General features: G+C 56.8%; 1 protein-coding gene across 1 annotated transcript in view; it reads left to right on the top strand.

The window, feature by feature from the left end:
• Nucleotides 1–24077, top strand: part of LTBP2 (latent transforming growth factor beta binding protein 2) — a 73594-nt gene extending 49517 nt beyond the window's left edge. The window contains exons 10-35 of the mRNA XM_074149747.1: nt 3323–3445; nt 3950–4114; nt 4938–5168; nt 5734–5750; nt 7149–7188; nt 7600–7692; nt 8718–8843; nt 9038–9166; nt 9592–9711; nt 10645–10764; nt 10974–11096; nt 11295–11420; nt 13874–13996; nt 14294–14419; nt 14517–14639; nt 14869–15000; nt 16210–16335; nt 17107–17250; nt 17518–17709; nt 17832–17912; nt 18513–18641; nt 18863–19003; nt 19245–19412; nt 19950–20225; nt 20445–20594; nt 23911–24077. Of these exons, the coding sequence (XP_074005848.1) occupies nt 3323–3445; nt 3950–4114; nt 4938–5168; nt 5734–5750; nt 7149–7188; nt 7600–7692; nt 8718–8843; nt 9038–9166; nt 9592–9711; nt 10645–10764; nt 10974–11096; nt 11295–11420; nt 13874–13996; nt 14294–14419; nt 14517–14639; nt 14869–15000; nt 16210–16335; nt 17107–17250; nt 17518–17709; nt 17832–17912; nt 18513–18641; nt 18863–19003; nt 19245–19412; nt 19950–20225; nt 20445–20594; nt 23911–24077 (3491 nt within the window). The remainder of the gene's footprint in view (nt 1–3322; nt 3446–3949; nt 4115–4937; nt 5169–5733; nt 5751–7148; nt 7189–7599; nt 7693–8717; nt 8844–9037; nt 9167–9591; nt 9712–10644; nt 10765–10973; nt 11097–11294; nt 11421–13873; nt 13997–14293; nt 14420–14516; nt 14640–14868; nt 15001–16209; nt 16336–17106; nt 17251–17517; nt 17710–17831; nt 17913–18512; nt 18642–18862; nt 19004–19244; nt 19413–19949; nt 20226–20444; nt 20595–23910) is intronic.

Here is a 24077-nt window from a genome sequence, read left to right as displayed (position 1 = left end):
GCAGAGGAACAAATGGCTTATCTCTGCAAGATCTCCCTTCCTTTCCTTCCTGCGTCCCATGAACAGGGAACCAGGCTGCAATGAGTCCGAGTTGAGAGCGCCTGGCAGACCCAGTCAGGAAACCTCCCAGTGCTGCTGGGACCAGCAAGAAGTATAGCACCGAAAGGGATAATGTGGTTGGTAGACATGAGGCAAAGATTGTCATGGAGGCTGCAGGCTAGGGAGCCTGGAGACAGTGGTAATGCATGCACGGGTCACTGCACAGGACACACGCCGGCACCTTGGTGTCCGTATATCCTTGGTGTCCATGTATCCTTGGTGTCTACTGCTGACTCAGGTCCTTTCTGCTCACCAAGCACCAGTGTAAACCAGCCTGCACCTTTCCACCACAGGCTGCCTGACCCAGCACGGCTCTTTCTGAGGAGCACTGGCAGGCTTGCGTGGGGTGGGAGGAAGCAGCTGAGACATGTTACAGATCTTGGTTTGCAGTCCCTTGAGGCCTCTTTTTGTGTGCCGTCCCCATCCCTGGCATGCTACAGGGGGTAGGAGTGCATGGCCCCGAGTGCGCCTGCCTGCTTCTGTCCCTCTGGGGACTTCCACTGCGGGTGGGTCCTCTGCTGCCAGTGGAATAGAGGGGTCTGGATCGAGGCCAGGACGTGGCCCTGTTTTATATTAAGCTCATAAAGCCCAGCCCTTGGTACTTGTTTGTTTTGTGCTCTCATTACTCTAATCCCTTCAATCCCTTTGCTCATGCGGAGGCCGTACACTTCATCCAGTTGGTGTGTTGGAATGACACAGTGCCCCGACCGTGCCAGGGAGTGACAGGGATGAGCCCCGAGGATCCTCCAGAGAGCCCAAGCCTCTTCTCCGAGTGGGGTTCCCAGCACGTTTTGGGGTCTGGCCACAGTTTTTTCTCATGAACTCTGTCCTGTGCTTGGTATGGTGCAGGAAACCATTACATTACACAGGCAGACCTTACTCCTCCCTGGCCTGCTGGACATCCCTGGAGAGCTGGTACTTCCAATTGACTGAACATCGTGGCCTGGTCTTGATGGCCCCTGTGTATCTCAGCCATGTATAGGGCAGCCAGTGGGGTGAACAGAGGAGTTTAAGAGCACAGGACTGGGGAGGACCTCTCAGGTCATTAAGTCTGAACTCCAGCTTTCATAGCTGGCTGTGTGACACCCCCAGTTCCACCAAGCAGTGATGCTTCAGCTCCAAGGAATAAGGTAGTGCTGGGAAAGCCATACCTGAGCATAACTGCTCTCAGTCAGGCTCTTCCACTGTCTCCATTCTTTTGAGTGTCCCAGCAGCCTGTCTTTGCACTCTTTCCACCTTGAGACAGTCTCTAGAGCAACACTGGGTGCTCTCAGGGCACCTGAGGTCTCACCAGGGCCTTGTACACTGGCATTGGGACTGCCCTGTGTCTTTGGAAAGTGTTTGGCATGATGCTGCCTAGCATTGCGTTGACAAGTGCAAGTGCAGAGTTATGCACCTGGGCCGGAACAATCCTCGCTATCATTACAGACTGGGGGATGAGGTATTAGAAAGCAGCCCTGAGGAAAGGGACTTGGAGGTGCTGATGGATGAGAAGCTGGACATGAGCAGGCAGTGTGCAGTCGCAGCCCAGAAGGCCAATCGCATCCTGGGCTGCATCAAGAGATGTGTTGCCAGCAGATCCAGAGAGGTGATTCTGCCACTTTACACTGCTCTGGTGAGACCTCACCTGGAGTACTGTGTGCAGGTCTGGAGCCCTCAGTATAAGAAGGACATGGACCTGATGGAGCGGGTCCAGAGGAGGGCCACCAAAATGATCAGGGGGTGGGAGCACCTCTGCTACGAGGACAGGCTGAGGGAGCTGGGGTTGTTCAGCCTGGAGAAGAGGAGGCTCCGGGGAGACCTCATAGCTGCCTTCCAGTACCTGAAGGGAGCCTACAGGAAGGCTGGAGACAGTCTGTTTACAAAGGCCGGCAATGACAGAACAAGGGGTAATGGCTTTAAACTGGAAAAAAGCAGATTTAGATTAGACATTAGGAATAAGTTCTTTACCATGAGGGTGGTGGAGCACTGGAATAGGTTGCCAAGGGAGGTGGTTGAGGCCCCTTCCCTGGAGACATTCAAGGTAAGGCTCGACGAGGCCGTGGACAACTTGGTCTAGTTGGGGGTGTCCCCACTGACTGCGGGGGGGGCTGGACTAGATGACCTTTGAAGGTCCCTTCCGGCCCAGAGGATTCTATGATTCTATGATTCTATGACATTTCTTGGTTTTGGCCGTTCGCAGCCGTCCTGTGAGCAGTGAGCGCGCCCAGGTCCCTCTCACTGCCTACTCCCACCTCTTAGCTTGTAGCGTATGTTCCCGTGAATCGTCCTGGCTTGGTGCTGAGGTTTATCCAGCTCCTGCTGCTCCATGCTCCCATCCAGCTCTTCCTGCACCGCTTATGCTTCCAGACACAGCATATTTCGTCAGCACACTTACTTTCCTGGTGCCAAGCATTTTAGTGAAGATATAAAGCTACATCAATCCATGAGGGCTTCCTCCTCACTCTCCACTGTGAAAGCTGCCCTCACCTCCCCCTTGTGGACCTTTTGCCAATCCCTGTCTACTCCGGCTTAGCTAATACATTCCTATGTGGTGCTGTAGGAAAGGCAGGTGCTGCAGGCCAAATGGATGAGGCTGATGGTGTTTCCCTTGGATAAACCCAGCTCCCTTCCTGAAGACTGTGTCTGATGTTGTGTGCTGAGTCAGGGGCAGAGGCAGAGCTCGAGATGTGGCTTGAGCCTGGCATCTTCCTTCTTGCTCAACCACTTCCCAGAGGAAGGCACTACAGCAGTGAGTCAGAGCTTGGCACACCGTCCCTCAGCCTAGCACTGGACTCTGTGTGCAGGGATCAGTCACTGCCCTCCCTGTGGGCTGGAAATGAGTTTCTCAGCAAGGGTCCTCTGTGGATGATGGCTCCATGTGAGCAGGACCAGGGGTCAGGTGAGAAGTCCAGGCTTGCAAACAACGACCATGATGGCTGTAAGAGTGACCCTGCCGGGATGGCTCGCTGATGGGGCTACATCTGTTTTCCACAAGGACTGCGGAGAAGAGCAGTCATTCACAAGCCGTCCCTGCAGCTGCAGCGAGTGAGCTCTGTGCCGCAGATGTAGGACTGCCGTTGCCGCGAAGGTCCCCACCATGCTGCTCGGTGCAGAGGCTGCCTCAGACACGAACCCAGCTGAGACCCCCTCAGTCTGTGGCACCTGAATGGGAAGCACTGGGTAGGGAGTTCAGTTCACCCTCAGCTTCCCCACATCTCACTGCGCTGTCTCCTCCCCACAGATATCAATGAGTGCTTGATGCAGGGCCTGTGCAAAGACGCCGAGTGTGTGAACACCCGCGGCAGCTTCCGCTGCACCTGCAAGCCTGGCACCATGCTGGACCCATCCCGTAGCCATTGCATCTGTAAGTGCTCCACGGAACCTCTCAGTTTGGGAAAGGGGCCTGAGCAGGACCCCATGGCTGAGCAGAGGCTGCAGCGTGCCTCACGCCTCTTGTAAGTGCAGCTGAGTGCCTGCTGTGCTGTCCTGCACTTGCGTGCAGGGTGGGACCCCATGCCTTAGGCCCCCTTTATCCATCATTCTCCTCCATGGGCATCCCATGGCCCCTGCTGCTGATGGCTGCAGAGCCCAGAGGGTACGTGCCTGTGGTGCAACAGCAGAGGACACAGCCTCCTGGGCTGAGAGAGCTCCCGCAGGAGCTGGTTTTGCTTGGGTCTGGCACTGCTGGGGGAATGGCCCGATGGCTGAAAGCCAGGGGGTGTTCTGGGGAGAGAATGGAGCAGCCCTCGGGACAGGCTGAGAGGCACAGGCAACAAAAGGCCTGAGGAGGAGAGGCTGAGTGTCCTCATTTCTCTCTCTGATGAGTATAAAGCTTGGCCTCTGGCACTGACCTGCCGTTGTGTTTCAGCGGACAAAGCGGTGTCGATGGAGCAGGGGCTGTGTTACCGCTCGGCAGCCGGAGGCGTGTGCTCCTTCCCCCTTTCCCATCACATCACCCAGCAGATCTGCTGCTGCAGTCGCGTCGGCAAGGGCTGGGGGAAGAATTGCGAGGAGTGCCCTGTGCCTGGCTCAGGTGAGATGTGCCCGCTTCAGCTTTGCCTGCTCTGGTTAGACTGGGGCTTGGGCTTGCCTGAACTTGCCGCCACACAGCCGACTGCAGGACCCAGAGCTGAGTGGTGCAAATGCTGGCCTGTGAGATGGGTACAGCAGCCCAGGGAGCAGACCTGGACAGTACTGGGAAGACAGAGAAATCCCTGATAGGAAAGCACTCTGTACCAAAGGGAGAGCACAGCCGTGTCTGTGTCTGGCTTTGACAACCCTTTTGTCTCTTGTAGATCTGCTGGGATGAAAGCCAGGTGAGGATCAGTTCGGCATATCTCAGCATGGGGTAGGGTGGAGGGGAAAGCACCAAAATCCTCAGAGATGGGAAAAATCTTCAGGTGGTTTGTGCAGAGTATCGTGAGTGATGTGCCAAGTGCTCAGTGCCACTGTACCATGGGTTTGCTTTTATCTGCTGCTTGCTCAGCTTGGACCTTCCTGTGGCATGATCCCTTCCTGGCAGTACTGATCCAGGGGAGGGATTTAGTGTTTGTTTCCTGGGAGTACCAGCCAGTGACTGTTAGAAACCCACCCTGCCCTGTGAGCAGATTCCTTCTGCTCAAAGCATCCACACTCTGAAGCCCATATGTGTTTCTATAAGGATTTAACCCTTAGAAATCTCCAGAAAATGATAGGATGTGAGAAACCGGTACCTGCATTCACATACGTGCCTGTTCACTTCTTTCTTCCACTGGTCCCACCATCATGTCTGGGCGCGGTAAGCCAGGTGATCCTTACACCAGCCTCTTCCTTCCAACCCCTGCTCTCTGAAGTTTTGATTTGATTTTCCCTCACAGAAGCCTTCAAGGAGATTTGCCCAGCAGGACATGGCTACACCTACTCCAGCTCTGATATCCGCCTGTCGATGAGGAAGGCAGAGGCAGAAGAGCTGCCCCTCAGCTTGGAAGAGCAAGGGGAGAACAGCAACTGGACGTTGGACTGGGCAGCAAGGAGACAGCAACTGCAGGACAGTCTGCGTGGGAGCATCCTGGAGGCGTTCCCCCACCCTGGTGCCTCGGCAGGAGAGGGTAGTGTGGGGTCTCCTGCTTAAAACTGCTCCATCTGGGCCCCTAGCAAGGGTGGGCAAATTCCCAGGTCCTGCCAAGCCCCCATGGATGGACTTCTAGCTGATAAGGGCTTTCTACATCTGTATGATATGCAAGGTGTTCTTCAGCCCTACTAGTGTTCATGGGGCATGAGACACCATGTCTTCAAGAGAGGAGGTTGAGTGTTTCAGGCTCCTGCGACCGCAGCTTTGCAGTTGGTGCTGGCTGGCCAGGCTGCCTCCACCCAGACCTCAGGTCTGTGTGGCAGCCCTGGCACTGCAGCCCTTGGGCTTTTGTCCAGCCCGGCTGGAGGGAAGTGTGACCGACTGCTTGTGCCAGCACCTGCTAGAGTGGAAGCTCCTGGGATCTGTGCTGTCCCAGGAGAGGAGCCTGGGTGTGTTGGCCTTGGGAACAAGCTCTTGCAGAGGAGTGTAAGGGAGTGAGCATCAGTGTCTTAGAGGTGGGGTGAAATCAAGGCAGCCAGGGTTTGAGGATGATGTCTGCCTTGCCTCTGCTCACCATGCACTGTTTCCCTTTCCAGGTGAAGTTTCTCCTGCTGTGCAGGTGAGTAAGGTTTGTCTGGGCGCATCCATGGTAGCTTGATGGGTGGGAAGGGGGATGTCATACAAATAGGTGACAGGGAGGTGTGAAATGTGGTCAGAGAGAGCACTAAAGAGAGCACAAGTAGCTGCTGCCAGAGGGAACGGTGTACGAGCTGCAAACCCTACCACTCTGGCTGCGTTGCCGTGGCTGAAGGCACTGTGCCACGTGCCTGCTCAGCTCTTGCTAAGAAGTCATTAGCTCAAACCAGGAGCTGGGGGCTGGGGGCTCTGCTGCACCAGTTCATGGTTAGCCTTGACTCCAGCTGGCATTTGCTGGGCTGGGGTAGGAGCCCAGGCTGCCGTCAGCCTGGCCTGGCTGTGGGGCTTGGCAGGGGGCAGAGGAAGGGGAACCGCTGCAGACAGCTCGAGGAGCTCTCCTCTCGCAGGGCCTGCTGTCATGTTTAAGCCCCGTTTGCAGGCAGGTCTCCCCATGTTGGCATGGGCACAGCAGAAACCCCACTAGAGCAGTCGGGGCAGGGGTCTCCCACACTGGCTGTGTGATTTCACCCTGTCTGACAGGAGCAGCCTGGGGACCGATTCTGTGCCAGGTTCTCCCAGGGTTGGGTTTCTTTATTATGTATTTCACTTGAAAAATATGTGTCTCGATCCCTGCTGTCAGTACAGATTGAGCTGTAGCTCTCCTGATCATCTCTCTGCCCCCCTTGCTATAGCAGCCCAGCCCTCAGTATGTACTTGCAGCTCCTCTGAGAGAGGGGACAGCAATGCCATTGTCCTGCTTTATAGACATGAAGTGACTTGCCCAAGGACACATGAGGGTGGAAATTTGAACCAAAGCTTCCAAATCTGAAGCAAAACTAGGCTGGGACTTGCTCATCCACCTGTTTTCTTCATCCATTGCGGAAAGTTCCTCGGAGCAGAGACCTTCAGCGTCTCCTTTGGCAGCCATGGATTTGCCAGGAGGGGATGCTGAGAAAGTGTTGAGCACCAAGCACCCTTCTAGCAGGTAGCACTCTGAGACAGGATGAAGCAGTGACTGTCATCAGCCCTCCAGAGCCACCAGTGACAGTGGCAGTATTTACCGTGCCTAACTGCTCTTCCTGGCTGCCTTGCGGAGACGCCTGCCCCATGGCAGTGCCCTGGGTCCCACCTGCATGGCGTGCTGGCACGGCCCCTTGGCTGGTAGCCCCTGGGCATGGCCAGGAGCTGTGTTTTGCTCTGGACAATGTGCTTTGAGACAGCGTGGCCCTCCCAGCTGCACCCAGATGTGGCAGCTTCTCCTCCCAGCACAGTGTGTCAGGGAGCAAGAGGAACCAGAAGGTGGGTGGGAAAATGTCTCAGGGATGCTGCATCCCAGCTACATGCATGTGGATAGAGACAGTGCTATGTTTCTGTCCCTCAGGGTGCTGCTGATGCCACCGTAGAGCCCGCCATGCGCAGAGGTGAGTGCCTGGCTGGCAGGAGGTCAGGGTGGCCATGGGGAAGGGGATGGGGCAGTGAGGAGGGAGGAGAGCAGGGAGGCTGGGAGCTGCCCCCTCCTCACAGCAGCCCCCGGTGCTGGGCAGGACGGGCTCCCAGCTGGGCTGGCTGCAGGGTGGCATGGGGGACCCCTGCCACACTGCAGTGGCTGATGTGGGGCTGTAGGGATGCAGGGAGGTGGCGGTTCTCCAGAGAGGTGGAGGAGGCTGTGTTAAATAACAAGATGATGAGGTTGCCACAGACACCCTGTGCCCCTTCCCATGTGCTCTCTTGGATCTGTGAGTGCAGGGGCACCCAGCACGGGTAAACCTTGCATCTGCACCTCTGTCTGGGATTAGGGGCTGGACCTCATCTCTCTTCTTCTTCCTCAGCAGAGGAAGAGGAGCTCTGGCGTGGTCCTCCCCAGCCTGGCCATACCAGCACCTGGGTTGCTGCTGCTCCAACACAGACGCCAGCGCAAGGCTCAGGTGTGTGTCCGCTGCTCTCGGGGATTTCCCTCCTCTCCCTGCCTGGTCAGGAAATTTTGCCCTAAGCTCTGCCCAGGGGCTCTCTCCCTTCCCCAGCCTGCTTACCTTCCTACATGCCCCACTTGACTTCCCAAAGAAAAGTCCCTGCCCTACCACCCTGGGGTATTGTTCCAACCTGGCCCTGCTGCTGCCAGCCAGGGAGAAGCTGGCTGGCTGTGGTGGGGCAGGAGAGTGATCCCATACAGGGAGCAAAGTGTTTGCCTCTCCGAGTCCTTCCCCCCCTGCAGCTCGCTTGCACGGTGCAGCAGTGGCTGCCGGGTGAGGGGGATCACGCGCCCGCTCCGGTGGCTTTGGCCCCGTTCCCCCCGCGGCGCAAGCTGACTCATCGGGAAGTGGGAGCGCAAGGGGAGGCATGTGGCTCCCGGGGCGGCTTGTTTACTGCGCCGGAAACAAGGACGCTCTTGTTCCAGGGTTGCTCAAGTGTCTGGGAGCGCGGCCCCTGCCCTCCGCCGGGGGCTGGAGCACCTTGGGGAGCAGGCCTGGCGGAGGCACCTTGCTGAGGAATGCATCTTCCTCAATAGCCTTTTGTTTGGGGTTGGGCTGGCCCCCCCTAGCCGGCTCAGTGCCGAGGGGCGTGCAATGCCCCACTGCCCCTCCACTGCCGCCTGTGCACCGCTTAGCAGGGTGGTGGCAGGCAGATGCCTGCTGTCACCCCAGAAGCAGCCCCCATGCAGGTGCCAGGCTCTTCTGACAGCCCTCCTCCAAGGTGTGGGGCTGGTCCCACTGCCCTTGTGTGGCAGTGCAGGGGCCTGGGGGGTCCCAGCCAGGGTCAGGCCAGAGGAGGTGGCAGGGTCTGTGGTGTCCTCCTTGCATCTCTACAGGCACTGACAGCCTGACTATGTAGAGGAGCAAGCTGAGCCTGCTCCATCTCTCTCCAAGGGAAAAAGCAGCCTCCCCAGCGTGGTGCTGGGGACACAAGGCAGACCCTGGAGTGCTGCCCCCAACCCCATTCTCTCTCCTGCCAGGGGTCAGCAGCTGTGCCTCTTCACCCTTCTCCTGTGGAGCCGGTGCTTGCGTGCTCACCCCGGAGGGATACAGCTGCTTGTGCCACCCCGGCTACACGTTGGACCCCAGCCACCTCCGCTGCATTGGTAGGTTGGCATCTCCTCTGCCTGACAGGTCTCCATGGACCATTCAGTCCTTCAGGCTCCTGGGGGAAGGTTTTCTGGCAGCTCTGCTGAGCCCCTGCCCACCCGCTGCACCATGGGGCTGGCAGGAGGCTGGTAGGGGGCTGGCAGAAGGCTGCTGTGGTGATCGCCTGTCTTCCTTCCTTGCCTGGGCACAGATGAAGACGAGTGCCTGAAAGATCCTTGTGCTGGAAAAGGTCGCTGCATCAACAGCGTGGGCTCCTATTTGTGCCTCTGCTACTCTGGGTACACCCTGGCTGTCTCGGAGGGCAAGCAGAGCTGTCAGGGTAAGTGGTGTCTGCCTGGCACAGGGCTGCCATCTCCCCAGGGTCTCCCCGGTCTCCCGCCCTCACGCTCTCTCATGCACGTGCACACATACACATGCACTCACGCATGCACATCTGCACACACACATGCACACACATCCGCACATCCTCCCTCTCTGCAGACCTGCCCATAAACAGTCTGATCCATGGGGATCACCCTCTCCTGCTCGCTCAGGGGCAGGACTCTGCCCATGGAGATCTGGGTAGAAGCTTGTGATGCCAACCCTGATCACTGCTTCATGGCAAGAGGGGGTGCAAGGACAGATGGGGGATGGAGAAGAGCCCTGGGCAGAGCCTGCTGCAGGTGGAGCAGCTCCTCTTCTGTGCCCAACTTTCCCCACACTGGAGGGGGAGGACTCCAGGACTGTCTCCCTGTGTGTTGCCAGATCGAGATGAATGTGAGCAGCCCTCTACCTGCCGGGGACAGCGATGCATCAACACTCCCGGCTCCTACCGCTGCGAGTGCAAGGAGGGCTTTGCCATGGGCCCCAGAAGACAGTGCGAAGGTGAAGCTCACTGCTCCCTGTTCCCCTGGCCCTCCAACCCACCCTGTGCAGGTCTGAACACCTCCTTTTCTCACCACTCCATGTATCCTCCTGAAAGGGAGGAGACACTCATCCACCCCCATGCTTGTCTGCTCTGTGTCTTCTTTCCGTGAGGGCTGCCTGTCCTCCGCTGCAGAAGGGACAGGCTTTTCTGGGCTGGGAGAGGGGAGTTCTCCTGGGATCCTCTCCCATCTCCCCAGGGAGAGCCCCTATGACCAGCCCATGCTGGCTTCATGTTCTGGGAGGAGATGCCCAGGCGTTTTCATGCCAGCTTGACTCTGTCACCAGACCCTCGTGCTGGCAAGTGGAGAGCAGGGAGATCAGGCTGCAGAAACTCAGGCCACCTGTCCCCACAGCATCTCGCTCACATGGCGTGGCCTGGGCCCTTCAGAGCATTCGACCTTGTGAACATGCGGTGTGCTTGATCAAAGGTCCCCCTTTCTCAGTAGCTCATCTCCAAAAGAGAGTTAGAGACTATTTTGGGAGGCAGTACAGGAAGCAGGGCATGCACAGAATGCTGCTCCCCCCGCATGGCCTCCAGAAAGCACTTGCCTTAAGGACTTCCTGAGCTGGAGGCTGCATCCTAATCATAGTTATGAAAGTCCCTGATGAAACAGCCCGGCACAGATGTTCTCTGATCCCTTTCTCTGCCCATGCACATTCCTGGCCTTGGCAACATCCTGCGGCAGCGGGTTTCGCTGCTGGATTATGTCAGCCCTCAGGTGTGGGTGTAGGATCCTGAGTGATAAATGGGTCTATAAGAAGTGTTACCCAAGCCTCTTGGGCATTGCTGTCCCCCAGAGCGAAACTCTGAGGATCCAGCTGGAGGGGATGTCCTGGAGAAGGCTGCACTGTTCGCCTTTGGGAGCCTGACAGGAGTGTGTTTCTTGGCAGATATCAACGAGTGCGTGGATCCCAGCCCTTGTCCCCATGGGAAGTGTGTCAATACGCTCGGCTCCTACAAGTGTGTCAGCTGTGGGGATGGCTACCAGCCCAGGAACGGGAGATGTGTTGGTGAGGACCGTGGGCTCTCTCTGGACGGCACCCATGCCCCCTGCGGCAGTGCTCCCTGCAAGCCTCAAAGGGAGCAGGGGCACGGGCAGCACGCTCCTCCCGCAGGCAGCCAGCCTCCCTGGCCAGGGCACAGGGCTCTCGCAATTTGGGTGGCAGGGAAGGCCCTGAGCACCCTCCCGTTCCATATTGCTCTCTGCTGTGTCACGCAGATGTGGATGAGTGTCTTGTGGAGGGGACCTGTGCTCATGGGCGATGTGTCAATCTGGATGGCTCCTTCCGCTGTTCCTGCTACCGGGGCTACGAGCTGGCACCTGATGGGAAGAGCTGCCAAGGTACCGGGGAGCCATGAGTCCAGACCCTCTGAATTGTCACACAAGCATTCCAGACATTTCCCTGGGCTCTTGCAGAGCACTTGGACCTGCCCAAGTCCTGGCCACCATGTTGGCTGGTTCCCTCCACACATCTGCCCCTGGTCATGGTTCCTCTGCATCCTTCCCACTCATCCCTCTCTCCTTTGTGTGCTTATACAGACATAGACGAGTGCACTGCCCAGGGTGCCTGTCCCTCTGGACTCTGCCTCAACACTGAGGGCTCCTACTCCTGCATGGCTTGTGACACCGGCTACACCGTGTCCAGAGATGGCAGCACGTGTGAAGGTATCACTTTCCCAGGGACAGAGGAGTGGGTGCTGGAGGGAATGAGGGAAGAGATGTGTCCATAGCTGGGTTGTTGGTGAGGCCCAGGTACTTCTTTAGCCTCAGGATCCTTCTCCAGCTCTTTAGCTCTCCGATTACCAGATAGCGGAGGGAGGGGCTGCAAGCATATGTCGCCTAGAGCAGCAGGAAGGTGATCTTCCTCACCCAGGAAAGGGATGGAGGCAAGGACTCATTGATGAAACTTGTGGACTAATGGTGACCCAGAGGATGCTAACAAAGGCCAGAGGAGTACAGAAGGCCTGGAAACATGGGTAGAGAGGAGCCAAGTGTGCTTCAGTTCAGAATTGTGTGTCTGGAAGCATGTGCCCCAATTGTAGGTCCTCAACAGAGGGAGAAACTGCATCCACAGCCAGTGGAGAGACTGTGGGCACCCAGGCTTCATCTTTTTTCCCAGCCCCTAGTGTAACTTGGACATGTTTAAAAAGGAAAGAGTAGTTGAAGGGCTTTGCTGTGCCAGGTATGCGTGACAGAGGGTTAACACCATCATGGATCTGTGTTGGTTGCTTTGCTCAGACATGAGAGTGCCCTGTCCCAGCCTCACAGCCAGACTCCCCAGTGCAGGCAGGGAAACTCCCTCCCTGGTGGCTGTCCTCAGGGGATGTCCTGGGCTTGAGATGGCTTGATGCAAATTCCCTGTTTGGGGCAAGGGAAGGGAGGGGGCAGAGCTGGCAAAGGTATTTGTTTGAAGATTGGCCCTGTGCTATGGATTTCTCTCTGGAGCACTGCAAAGATCTGCAGCCTGCAAAAAGCTGGCAAACAGAAGATCTTGCCTTTGATGTGACTCTCAGAAGAACCCCCCTGCATGGGGGCCTCCAGTGGGGGAGAAGAGGGAGGCTTTCTTCCCTCTCTTCTCTATTTTGGTGTCCAAGAAAGCCAGCATGAAACAAGCTTATTTTCCATCTGATTTTTGGGTGCAATGGAAGAATCATGGTTTGATCGCTTCCATCTGCCCTCTCTGTTTCCCAAGGCTCCATGTGAGCCCCTTCTTAGCCACCTTGCACTAGCCGTGTCACAAGGGCACCTTATCAGGGTTCGATACTGTTTGGGTCACACTGACCCGACAGCAGGATGGCATGTTCTTCCCTGCCTTGGCTGGTGGCCTTGTCTGTAGATCTGGGTTTCATATTTGAAAAACGATAAGGGTTTCATGATAGTTTTGTGACAAGTAAACTAGGTTATGGTTCATCTCCAGAAGGATTCCAGAATTTTGCTACTTGCAAACCTTTGAGACTGAACAGCTGGGAATCCTGCCCCGAGGTGGTAGGGACTGATGTTCATTTATGCCTGTGGTGTGCCCAGTGCTCTGCAAAGGGGAAGAGAAGGTCCCTGCACTGCCCGCAGGAGCTGCCAGTTCAGGGCTTTAGCTCCTGGAAGGGGAGAAGATTACAGCAGGACCTTCTCAATTAGCATGTCTTCTGCTGCCTGCACACCAGCCCATTGTTCTGATTAGCAGCATCCTCCAATGATTCACCCTTACTTCATGGGCCTGCAGGCACTGGCAGTCTGCTGGCATGTCACAGCCCCCTGTTAGAGGGGAGGGCACCCTCTCTCCTCTGCTGTCAGCAAAACCCTCAGCGCCAGCAGGCTCTGGCCCAGGCCTGGGGGAGTTGGGCAAGAGAGGGTTTGTGGGGAGCTCTGCATCTGGGTAAGAACTGATGTAGGCCCCCAGCCAGCTTTGCCGGGAGAAGGACATTGTAGGAGAGCCTGGCAGGTAGGAAAGCAGAGCCACAGAAGGTATGGCTGGTGCTGGGATACTTTCCTGATATTTGCAGTTTTTCAGCAACTGTGGGTCTGTGCTGGCCTCTTGGTGGTTGTGGTACCCAGTGCAGAGCTCCCTGGGACACTGGGGTTAGCAGTATCCCTGTGCTCACAGAATCACAGAATGGCTGAGGTTGGAAGGGACCTCTGGAGATCATCTTGTCCAACCCTCCTGCTCAAGTAGGGTCACCTAGAGCTGGTTGCCCAGGACCATGTCCAGATGGCTTTTGAATATCTCCAAGGAAGGAGACTCCACAATCTCTTTGGGCAATTTGTGCCAGTGCTCAGTAACCCTCACAGTGAAAAAGTGTTTCCTGATTTTCAGATGGGACCTCCTGTGTTTCAGTTTGTGCCCATTGCCTCTGGTCCTGTCACTGGGCACCATTGACTTGGTGCTGGGATCCAGTTTATCCTGGTCCGTATGATGGAGGGGAGTGAAGGATCTGGGCTGACTCCTCACACCCCAGTAACAGGGAGTCTCTGCCCTCAACTCACTAACAGGATGGTCTGGGAGGGCAGCTGAAACCCACCTGGCAGGCCAGCAGCTGGGTTGCTCACTGCTTCTCTGGGTGGGGATCTTCTCCAGTAGCAGCAAGAGCTGGGACCTCACTGTGCTTTGCCCTTCTGCTTGGCAGATATGGATGAGTGTGAGGACCCTGCTGTTCAGTGCCTGAGGGGAGAATGCAGGAACACCCCGGGCTCCTACCAGTGCCACTGCCAGGCTGGCTTCGAGCTCATCAATGGCACCATGTGCGAAGGTACAAACCCCATCCCTGCAGCCATCTGGGTCCAGGACATACAGCCTCCCTATAGATCCCCCTTCTTTCTCGGCAGGGAGGCAGGTGATGCCACCATGCATGGCACACCCATAAGGTTGTAGCCAACTTCAGGATCACCGTGGACAGGGAAGATCTCTGTCTCCATGGCAAGAAAACTAGGGCCCAGGAGCCCTGCAAGGGCTGCCTGTAAGAGAATGGGGAGAGGGAATCCATGTGGCTTAGGTGAAGGATGTCCCCCAGGCTGGGTGTATTGCCCTGACTCTGCTCCTTCTGCAGATGTGAACGAGTGCCTGAACAGCGAGATCTGCAGCCCCAATGGCGAGTGTCTCAACAGTCATGGATCCTACTTCTGTATTTGTGCTCCTGGGTTCTCAAACACGGCTGGTGGAGTCAGCTGCCAAGGTAAGCTGGAAGATGGCAAGGACATACCTCGGGACCTGCCCTCTGCTGCCTCCCCTGCTGTGAGATCCAGGTTGACGATTTTGGCCTGATTTTGCAGATGTGGATGAATGCACAGACAAGTCCCGGTGCTCGCAAGGCCAGTGCCTGAACACAGAAGGTTCCTACAGGTGTCTGTGTGAAAATGGGTTCAAACACTCCCAGGAGACTGATGACTGCGTGGGTGAGACCTCATTGCTGGGGGGATAAGCTCCCTGGGATCTAGGGGGATGGATGCAGCCAGTGCAGGGGGGAGGACAGTTCTGCTCTTAGCACCCAAAGTTGCTGGTGGCTTGTAAGAAGGACTAGCAATGGCTCAGGGCCTCTGGCCAACTGAACTTGACCCAGGTGCTTCAGTGAGCAAGCAGGGTTCTCATCTGACCATCCTCATTCCTTTGCCCTCCTCCCTGCAGACGTGGATGAGTGTAAAGAGTATGGGGATGCCATCTGCGGCACGTGGCGGTGCCAGAACAGCCTGGGCTCCTATCGTTGTATCATGGGCTGCCAGCCTGGCTTCCACTGGACCCCCTTGGGTGACTGTATCGGTGAGTACAGCCCTGGGTGTCCCTGTCGCTCCTCCTGGCAGGGACAGGGTGGCTGTGGGACGTGTCTGCCAGGGGCGCGGGGGAGAAGGAGGAGGAGGAGGAAGCATGTGGCTGGTGGAGAGGCAGATAATGCTGAGAGTTTGTTTTCTTGGCTGAGCTGCCTGCTTGTGTCTAGACTTCTCTCTTCCTGGCATCTGGAACAGACACCGCATTGTGCTGCTTTCCGCTTGGGGAGAGTCCTGGGCAGGTTACAGCCATTCCAGGCTTGGGGCTGGACGGCAGCTCCCTTGTAAGCTGTGCTTGCTGGGGCTGCTGCCTGTGCCAGTCACCTGCCTGGCAGGGCTGGGTGAGGGGAAAGGCTGCTGGTACCACTGTGTGCTAGGCTGGGCAGTCTGGGTTTCGAGTTCAAGCTCCAGCAAAGAGGAAAGAGTAAAGGGGTTTCTGCATTTTTGAGGCTCCCCCTGGCTTAGGGAAGGCTGCAGCAGGGAGGAGCTGCTGCCAGCCACTGGGCTTTGGGCTGTGCTAGGACTCAGACTTAGCATGTGGAGCTGCTCCTGGCCTTGGGAGCAGTGATCTGTGGGCACGCAGCTCCTCTGCCTACTCCAGATAAATAAATTTGCCATGTGCAGTGGTAGGAGGGGAGCAGGATGCAGCCAGCAGGGCTGTAAAACTACCCTCCATAGGCAGAGGACCCAATTGTGATTGTCCAACCCCACCGGGCTGGGGCAAAGCAGAGATTACTCCCTGGCACTATGGCAGTTGGAGAAGGACTAGGTCAAGAAGAATGGTGCAGGAGGGTATCATCCTAGATCTGTCTGCCCTTGCCCCACACACTTCAGTTGCACCCTTGTATCTCCTGCCAATGAGTCCGGAGGCTCTGTGTCCCTTTACGCCTCTGCAGGGACCTGTGCTGCCCTCAGTCACCCCTGCCAGCCACCTCCCACACTTCCCATCCATTTCCCATTCCCACCCCGCTCCTGTAGCTCTGTCCATGTGGTCTCTATGTAGCTCTGGATGTTGCAGGAAGCTTCTATTAACATGCACACTCAGAGCACAGGAGTGATTGGGGCAGCCAGACCCAGTCCCTCACATCAAGGGAATGCCTGCATGATCCCTGGGTCTTGAAATCGGAGCAGAAGGGCCTGGGCAGGGGAAGGCGATTGGGAGAGGTAGAACCTGGGGCAATTCCTGCTCTCTGCTCTGCTGCAGACATAGATGAGTGCGCCAACGAGACGCTGTGCGGGAGCCATGGCTTCTGTGAGAACTCAGACGGCTCCTTCCGCTGCCTCTGCGACCGTGGCTATGAGAGCTCGCCCTCCGGGCACTACTGTGTTGGTGAGTCTCCCGCGATCGCCCTGCCAGTCAGTGAGGGACAGCCATTGGCAGTGCCAGGCTGGTGTCCCCGCTGTGCCACAGCTCCTGGGGCATGGATGGGGACTGCATCCATGCATGAAGAATCCCAGACGTGGACAGGGCAGCTCATGGAGGCAAAACTCTCCCCCTTAGCACAGCAGATCCTTAAGTCTGCGAAGGAGCAGGGCTCTATGAAAAGACAAGTGGCTCCCAGTGAACACAGAGCCCTTCTCTATGCAGGTGAAAAGGAAGTGCTTCAGGGCTGGAGGCACTGAAGGTGCTAGAGAGGTACTTTAATGGGTGCCTGGAGAGAACAGGCAGGGTGTAATATAAGGAAAAATGTTTTCACCATGAAGACAGGCAGGCAGTGGAACAGATGCCCAAGGAGGCTGTGCAGTTGCCACCCTTGGAGGTTTTAAAGACTCAACTCTGAGCAGCCTGGTGGGATCCCATAACTGACCCTGCTTTGAGCAGGAGGTTGGACTAGAGACCTCCAGTGGTCCCTTCAAACCTGGATGATCCTGTGATCCAGTGACTCACTGCAAGCTGGAGTTCAGGTTCCTTGAATCCACTGAGAGTAAGGCAAGAAGCTCTTGCCAGGCTTGTGTTGAGCCATGGTGTGAACAGAGCTCTCAGCTGGTCCCTAGCAGCTTCCATCTCCGTGCTGAAGAGTGACCCCATGCTGCAGACCATGCACAGGCTGCCCATGCAGAGGCAGGGCTCCGGCTGCCACTGCTGCCCCTTGCTTTGCAGATGTGAATGAGTGCGAGCTGATGGTCGCTGTGTGCGGGACTGCGCTCTGTGAGAATGTGGAGGGATCCTTCCTCTGCCTCTGCCCCAGCGACCACGAGGAGTACGACACAGAGACAGGGCAGTGCCAGCCCCGAGCAGCCATGGGTGAGTAGGCAGATGAGACAGAAGCATGTGTGGCAGGTAGAGCAGGAGCATGGTAGTCCTGGCTGGGGTGATATAAAGCTGAGGAGTTGCCAGGACTGTACAAGCCCACTCAGGCATGGGCAAGCTTTCTTCTGGGGAGAGCTGAGGAGCCTAAAAGTGGGGAAGGCCACGCTGCTGGTGATGGGTGTGCTCTGGAACCTCCTAGGTGTGGGATGCTGCGTTGGGGTGCCGAGGACCCCATCCCGTCCCTGCCCTGCTGTCTTCTAGAGGGCCCTGAGACACATGCAGCCCACCTCTCTGACAGCGCGGAGCGCAAGCAGTGCTACTACCACATCAGTGACGTTCGCCTGTGTGACAGCGTCCTGGCCAAGAACATCACCAAGGAGGAATGCTGCTGTACTGTGGGGGCAGCCTGGGGTGACAACTGTGAGACTTACCCCTGCCCCATCCCAGGCACAGGTAGGACTGTGGACCCACCACATTAGGCAAGGACAGTGGTCTGCCCACCAGCTCTACCTCGGTTGTGCTAACGAGCTGTTTCTTTTCTTCCCATCTCCCCTTGGCACCTGCCTCCTGGCCAGTGGAGTACCAAGAGGTCTGCCCTCTAGGGAAGGGCTATGTTCCCCAGGAAGATCTGCTCTCAGGAAAAGTCTCTTTCACAGGTACTAGCACCATTTTCTTTGATTTCTTCCAGAGGGTGCTGTGCACAGCCCTGCACAGAGATGCATCCACCAAGATATCTCCCTGGGGCTATGGTGGGGGGTTGCTAACATCCTGCTGCTGTTTTCCTCTGTCCAGAGAAATCCCAGATTTCCAGTATCACTGAGCTGGAAGTGCCCTTTCCTCCAGTCCTGCCTTACTGCTGGCAGTGACTCTTTTCTTGGTACAAACCTCCCATGCCCATTTCAAACCAGGAATGGGATCCAGTAAGACACAACCCTTCTCGTTACTGATAGATCTCCCAGTGGCTGCCTAGCTCAGTCTTTGCTTCACCTTCAGGGGGTTGTGTTCTCAACCTTCCAGAAACACACATGAATTTCCTATTTGTGAAAGTATCCTGTTCCCTGTTATCCCTCCTCCTGCTCTACCTGTGGGTGCATCCCCCTCTGCTCCCAGGCCTGTGGCCGGTGGGAGAGTCAGGGGGCTCACTCTGGGACCTGCCAGTCCAGGCCAAGGTGACATATTTTCTGTGGACACAGCACCCAGCCTGCCCTGCTTCCACGGCTCTGCTCCATGAGATGCTCTGTCCCTTCCTCCCTCAGATATGGACGAGTGTGAGATATTTGGCTCCGAGTTTTGCCGCAACGGACAGTGTTTGAACACGGTGCCGGGCTACAAGTGCTTCTGCCGTACAGGCTACTTCTATGACTCCAGCAAGCTTGAGTGCGTTGGTAAGATGGTCTCAAAGAGCAGCGGGGGCTCCCACCATGTGCAGAGGGACAGATGTGCCGCTGCACCTAGAGTTGTCCCTGCTGCCCACGCTACAAGGCCAGCCCTGGGTGACAGGCTTCCTGGGACCCTCCCAGGGGACAAAACAGGAGGTGGCAGAGAAAGGGTCGCACTGCCTGTGTCTGCCAGCCTGAAACCCTGCTCTGTCCTTGTTCGTGGGCAGACCAGGACGAGTGTCAGAACGAAGTGTACTGCATCAACGGCGAGTGTCTGAACACGGACGGTTCCTACCACTGCTTCTGCAGCCTCCCCCTCGTGCTGGATGCCACTGGCAACCGGTGTGTGAACCTCTCCAGCAGGGCAGGTGAGCCTGCAGCCCCGCCACAGCACACCTTCACCTCGCACATCCCACCCTGCAGCTGGGTCTCCCGGGAGGGAGCAGCGGGTGGGTGCTCATTGCCAGGCTGAGGGGTGCCAGTGCCAGCACAGCGTGCAGCCAGGGCAGAGGGGCAGGAGCTGGACCACATGGTCATCCCTCTTGGGACAAAGGGAGTAGCACTCTTCTGGATGATTTTTATGGCATCCTTTGCTCGTGGCATTCACAGATGCCTTGGAGGAGTACGAAATCCACCTGGATGTCTGCTGGCAGACTGTCGCTGACTACATCTGCCAAGACCTGCTGCATGGCGAGCAGACCACGTACACCGAGTGCTGCTGCCGGCTCGGTGAAGCCTGGGGCCAGAACTGTGCGCTCTGTCCACACAGGTCCTCTGGTGAGTGGGGCGGCATGGGCAAGCATCTCCCTGGCAGAGGTGGGGACAGGCTGGGCTGCTGCTGGTCGTGCGGGGCAGAGTTGGCCGCATATGGCTGCAGTGAGGGCTCCTCCTGTTGTCTGCATTGCCAAAGCCAGCCCAAGGAGTGGGTGAACGCCTCACTTCTCCAGAGCTGAGCTACACCAGTGGGGAGGACATACCTGAAACTGGTTTGCAATGAGTCCAAGGTGTCTGAGGAGAGAATTCTCCTGTGCATCCTGCTGCTCCTGCTTGGCTTAGGAGAGGTGAGGCAGTGGCAGCCTGGCATGGGAGCACACTGGGAATTGGGGTTCTCACTGCTCAAGGACTTGCTGGCCCCGGACAGGAGCTGGTCTTCTCAAAGATGGGCTGCCATCAGCAAACTACAGAGCTGCAGCTTTGGAGGCCATTGAATGAAAGCTTTGGAGGCCAGTGTGGATGCACCCTCTCTGGCTGTAGCAGACCTACTTCTCTTGAGCTGGGCTGCACTGACCCTTCCTTTTCTCTCACTGCTTCCAGCTGATTTTGCTTTCCTGTGTAATGGGGCCAGTGAAGACAGCGAGAGAGGGGCTGAGCTCCGGGAAAGACCTCGGTATGAGTATGGACCAGGCTTGGAAGACCCTCACTATGGCCTTCCCAGCCCAGATATAGGCCCCTACTACAACTACCTGGAGTCTGAGTATGGAAACCCCGATTCTGGTTTCCCTCGGAGGGAACCCATCAGCGAGTTTCGTGGCAGTCCTCTCCACCATGGCCCAGGGCGGTCCTCGCCCCGCTACCTGCCCAGCCAAACTGGTGAGTACTGGGAGATACAGAGATGTGCTTTCTTATCCAGGTAGTCCAAGGAAACTGCTCCCACCCCGACCAGGATGCTTCAGACTTGGAGCAACCTTTGCTCCTGGCTGCTCTGAGTCGGTTCTGGCCCCACCAGCACTGTCTTGCCACATGCCCGATGTCCCCTCCTCAGCTGGGTGGAGGGTCACCCTGTTCTGACACCGTCTTGCCACCTTCCAGGCCTCTACGAGGGCTTCGAGGGACTGCAGGCTGAGGAGTGCGGGATCCTCAATGGCTGTGAGAACGGGCGCTGCGTGCGTGTCCGGGAGGGCTACACCTGCGACTGCTTCGATGGCTTCCAGCTGGACATGACCCGCATGGCCTGCGTGGGTGAGTGGTGGTGTGGGGTGCCGGGGGCTGCAGCCAGGGCTGTGAGGGCTGCCTGGCCCTGGCATCCATCCCTTGGCGGCTGCTGCTCTCTGGTGGCGCTGGCCGGGACAGCTGCTGGAGGAGTCCGTGCTCTTCCTGGTGCCTCCGTCCCACAGAGCTGGGAGGACCGTCCTAGAGATTGAGCCTGCCACTTTCTGCTGGCAGCTAAATCAGGGCATCTCAGGGCATCGCGGGGAGCAGCTGATCGCCCCATTCTTTGCATAACACTCTTGTACATCACCAGCCACTGTTAGACTACCCCTGCTTACTTTCCTCTACATTCATCACTGCCCTGGTGAAATTCCTCACTCTCCACCCTGCCCTATGAGACATGGTCTCTAAAGCTTCTCTCTGCATCTCCTCTGCTTCCCTGTGCCATGTCTCCATCCTTTTTGCAGTGCAGCTCCCCAAGCCAGCTGAGGCCCCAGGCACTCAACAGAGCAGATGAAGACCCTCCTTCCTTAGGCACGGCACTAACTCCAGCTCCCATTCTCATTGCACGACATGATCATGCAGCTTCTCCATACAGAACCCATGGTCTCCGCCTCCCCAAATGCTGCTGGGCATGCTGCTGGGCAGAATGGCTGCCTGGGCTGTTACTCTTCCTTCTGCATTTGTGCACTCAGTTTCCCTTTCCTTGGCTGCAGTGCTTTGCTCTTGCCTTCAGTGAATTTTGGCTGCTTGATTTTGGACACTTCTCTCCTTGATCAGAATGGGTCTGAACCCCAGTCTCCCCCAGAGTGCTGGCATCACACACATAAGTTTCATAATCACGGGGATTCTTCCTTTGTCCACGTTAATGACAACATTGAATAGACCAAGGGTGAGGACAGAGCCTTGCAGGCTGTGCTTTAAATGGCTTTTATTGTAACAGCCAGGTATTGCTAATTATCTTTGAAGTGCAGCTTTGCAGCCCATTGTGCAATTGCTGCAATTTCATCTAGACCGTATTTTCTCAGTCTGCTTGAGTGTGTCATGTGAGAGCGTGTTGAAATCCTCACTGTGGCCAAGGCACATCATACCCACTGCTCCTCCCTTATCTGACACACCAGTTATCAGGTCAGCGAAGGGAACCAGATTGGCTTAACGTAATCAGGCCTTAAGAGAGCCGCACGAGCTATTTAATGACCCTGATATGCTTTGGAGGGTTATCACCTAATCACTGACAAACCTGGCCTGCCTACGGGAATGGGGGTGAGCAGTCTGTAGTTCTGGATTATCCCTTCTCTGTTTTTGAAGATAGTTACCAGATTTACCCTTCCTCAGGTCTCTGAGACCTCCTTTATTCTCCATCTCAGAGAGAACTTCCAACTTTTCAGGGACTGCAGGAGCATTAAGCACGTGAAGATGAGTTGCAGCAAGCCATATGGATGTAACTAATTTATCTATCTGATTGTCCAGCCTTTCCCTCCCAGCATGGCCTTTCCCTCCCTGTGCTCCTGCACCCTTGTCTAAACATGTCAAACATGGTTTGCACCCTTTCTGGTCACCACAAGCATTTCTGTGATGGATGGAACAAAGCCCACGTCAGCTGCTCCAGCCAGCTCGGCTGGCTTTTGTTTCCCCTGCCGATAAGGACCAGACCGACATTCCCCATTGTTTCCTGTTAACATATTTATGGAACATTTGCTTGTTGCCTTTCGTGTCCTGGACTAACTAGCACTCATTTTGCACTGAAGCCTGTCTTGATTTTTTCCCCTTCAGTTCTCCTACGTGGTGTTTACTCATCCCCATGTTTTCAACTTGCTGACCTGATGCCTTTAGGGATCTCCTGCAGCTGCTGCAGTGCTTCCACTCTCGCCTCCCTATGGGGACAGCTTGCCCTCACCCTGCAGGGTGGGCTGCCTGCCCCCACCCCTGCCTGAGCGGGCAGGCTCCGGAGCTGGGTGTGCACTGCTAGTGCCACTCTACCACGTCTGGTTTTCGGGTACTTCTGGGCTAAAATAGCCTTGGTTTACTTCTCTCAATTTGGTGGAAGGTCTGCTCTTTCTGCTTTTGCATTTCCCTGGAGCCCCCAGCAAGGTTCCTCCCCCTGCTTCCCAGGATGCGGAGCACATCTTCCTTGATGTGATTCCTAACATCTCCTCCTTGGGCTTCTACACAAGCCCATCCCGTCCATGGTGATGTTCTGTCCTGAGGTTCAGCCCAAGTCTGCAGTGCCCATTCAACCATTGCTTTGGCTGCATACGAAGGCTGCCTTGTTCCTCAAGCTCTTTCATCTCAAGTTTCCCTTCTTCTCCTTCCTCTCATGATGGCTGTGCTTCCTCCCACTGCACCTGGTTTTTGCTTCCAGCCTCCCTCTCTGGAGTTGCACTTCCCTCTCTTGGCTAGATGCCCCCCTCCACCTGTGCTAGGGATAACCTGAGGTCCCCAGGGTGGCAGAGCTCTTAGCCCTGGTGGGATCCGTGGGTCACTGCTGGGGTCTTCGTACTCCCTTGGGTGGCCATCTGAACCCATCAGCTGCTCCCCGTGCCTGCTCCCTGCCGATCTGCAGGGGAGTGAGGATGGAGTTCGTGGTCACAGGGTTTGGACCTGTCTTGGCAGGTGAGGATTTGGGCTCTCGAGGTCCTGTGGATGCAAACAAGGGCTCTGGGGTGCACAGGGATGTTCTGCCCAGCTGGTGACCCTGCCACAAGTCGGGGTAGCTCAGGCAGGGTGTCAGGGAAGTGCCTTTAGCAGAGCAGACCCGTCGCAGCAGGGCAGCTGCACGTTTTAGCCCAGCGTCGAGCCGGCCGGGGGAGCCCTTTGGCACAGTTTTCAGGTTAATAAAACAAACCCTTGTTTGCACAGTGCAAGGTCCCTCTGCGTTCTGCTCCTGGAGGTGATAATCGGCCTCTCAGGGCCACCATCATCTGCCTCCTCGACCTTGTCCCATCAGGAAAGGGTGTTTTCTAAGGCTGGAGGCAGCCTTTCTCCCAGATCTTACGCTAGCACAATTTACCAGCAGGAAGCTGCTAACCCGGGGTGTCACCAGCTGTAGAGCGTGGGAGGGGGGGAGCTTATCTGATGTGCATTGCTGGGGGGACTCCCTCCTGTGCTGGGGGATGCCAAATGCAGGGGATGTCGCCCCTGGGTACTGAGGGGACTCTGTGGATGTGCTGAGGGGTGTGGGAGGCTGATGGGGTCACAGTGGGCATCCTGGAGGCATTGAGAGGGGGCACAAGACACCTGTGGGGGAGGTCCGGGGAGGGGTGGCAGGGGCACAAGGAGATGCTGGCTGTGGTCTGGGACTGCTCGCTGTGCCACTCACTCACCCCCGTCCTTCTCCTCCTTGCAGACATCAATGAGTGCGAGGAGGTGGGCGGCCCTGAGCCCCTGTGCCGGGGCAGCACCTGCGAGAACACGGAGGGCTCCTACCGCTGCCACTGCTTGCCGGGCTACGTGGCCCTGGCCCAGCCCCACCACTGCGTGCCCCAGACAGCCCAGCGCCCAGCAGCAGCGTAG

Source organism: Numenius arquata, chromosome 6, assembly GCF_964106895.1.
Source record: "Numenius arquata chromosome 6, bNumArq3.hap1.1, whole genome shotgun sequence".
In the NCBI taxonomy this organism is placed as follows: domain Eukaryota; kingdom Metazoa; phylum Chordata; class Aves; order Charadriiformes; family Scolopacidae; genus Numenius; species Numenius arquata.
Note: the sequence above shows the minus strand (reverse complement) of the source record. Positions and strands in the feature narration are given on the sequence as shown.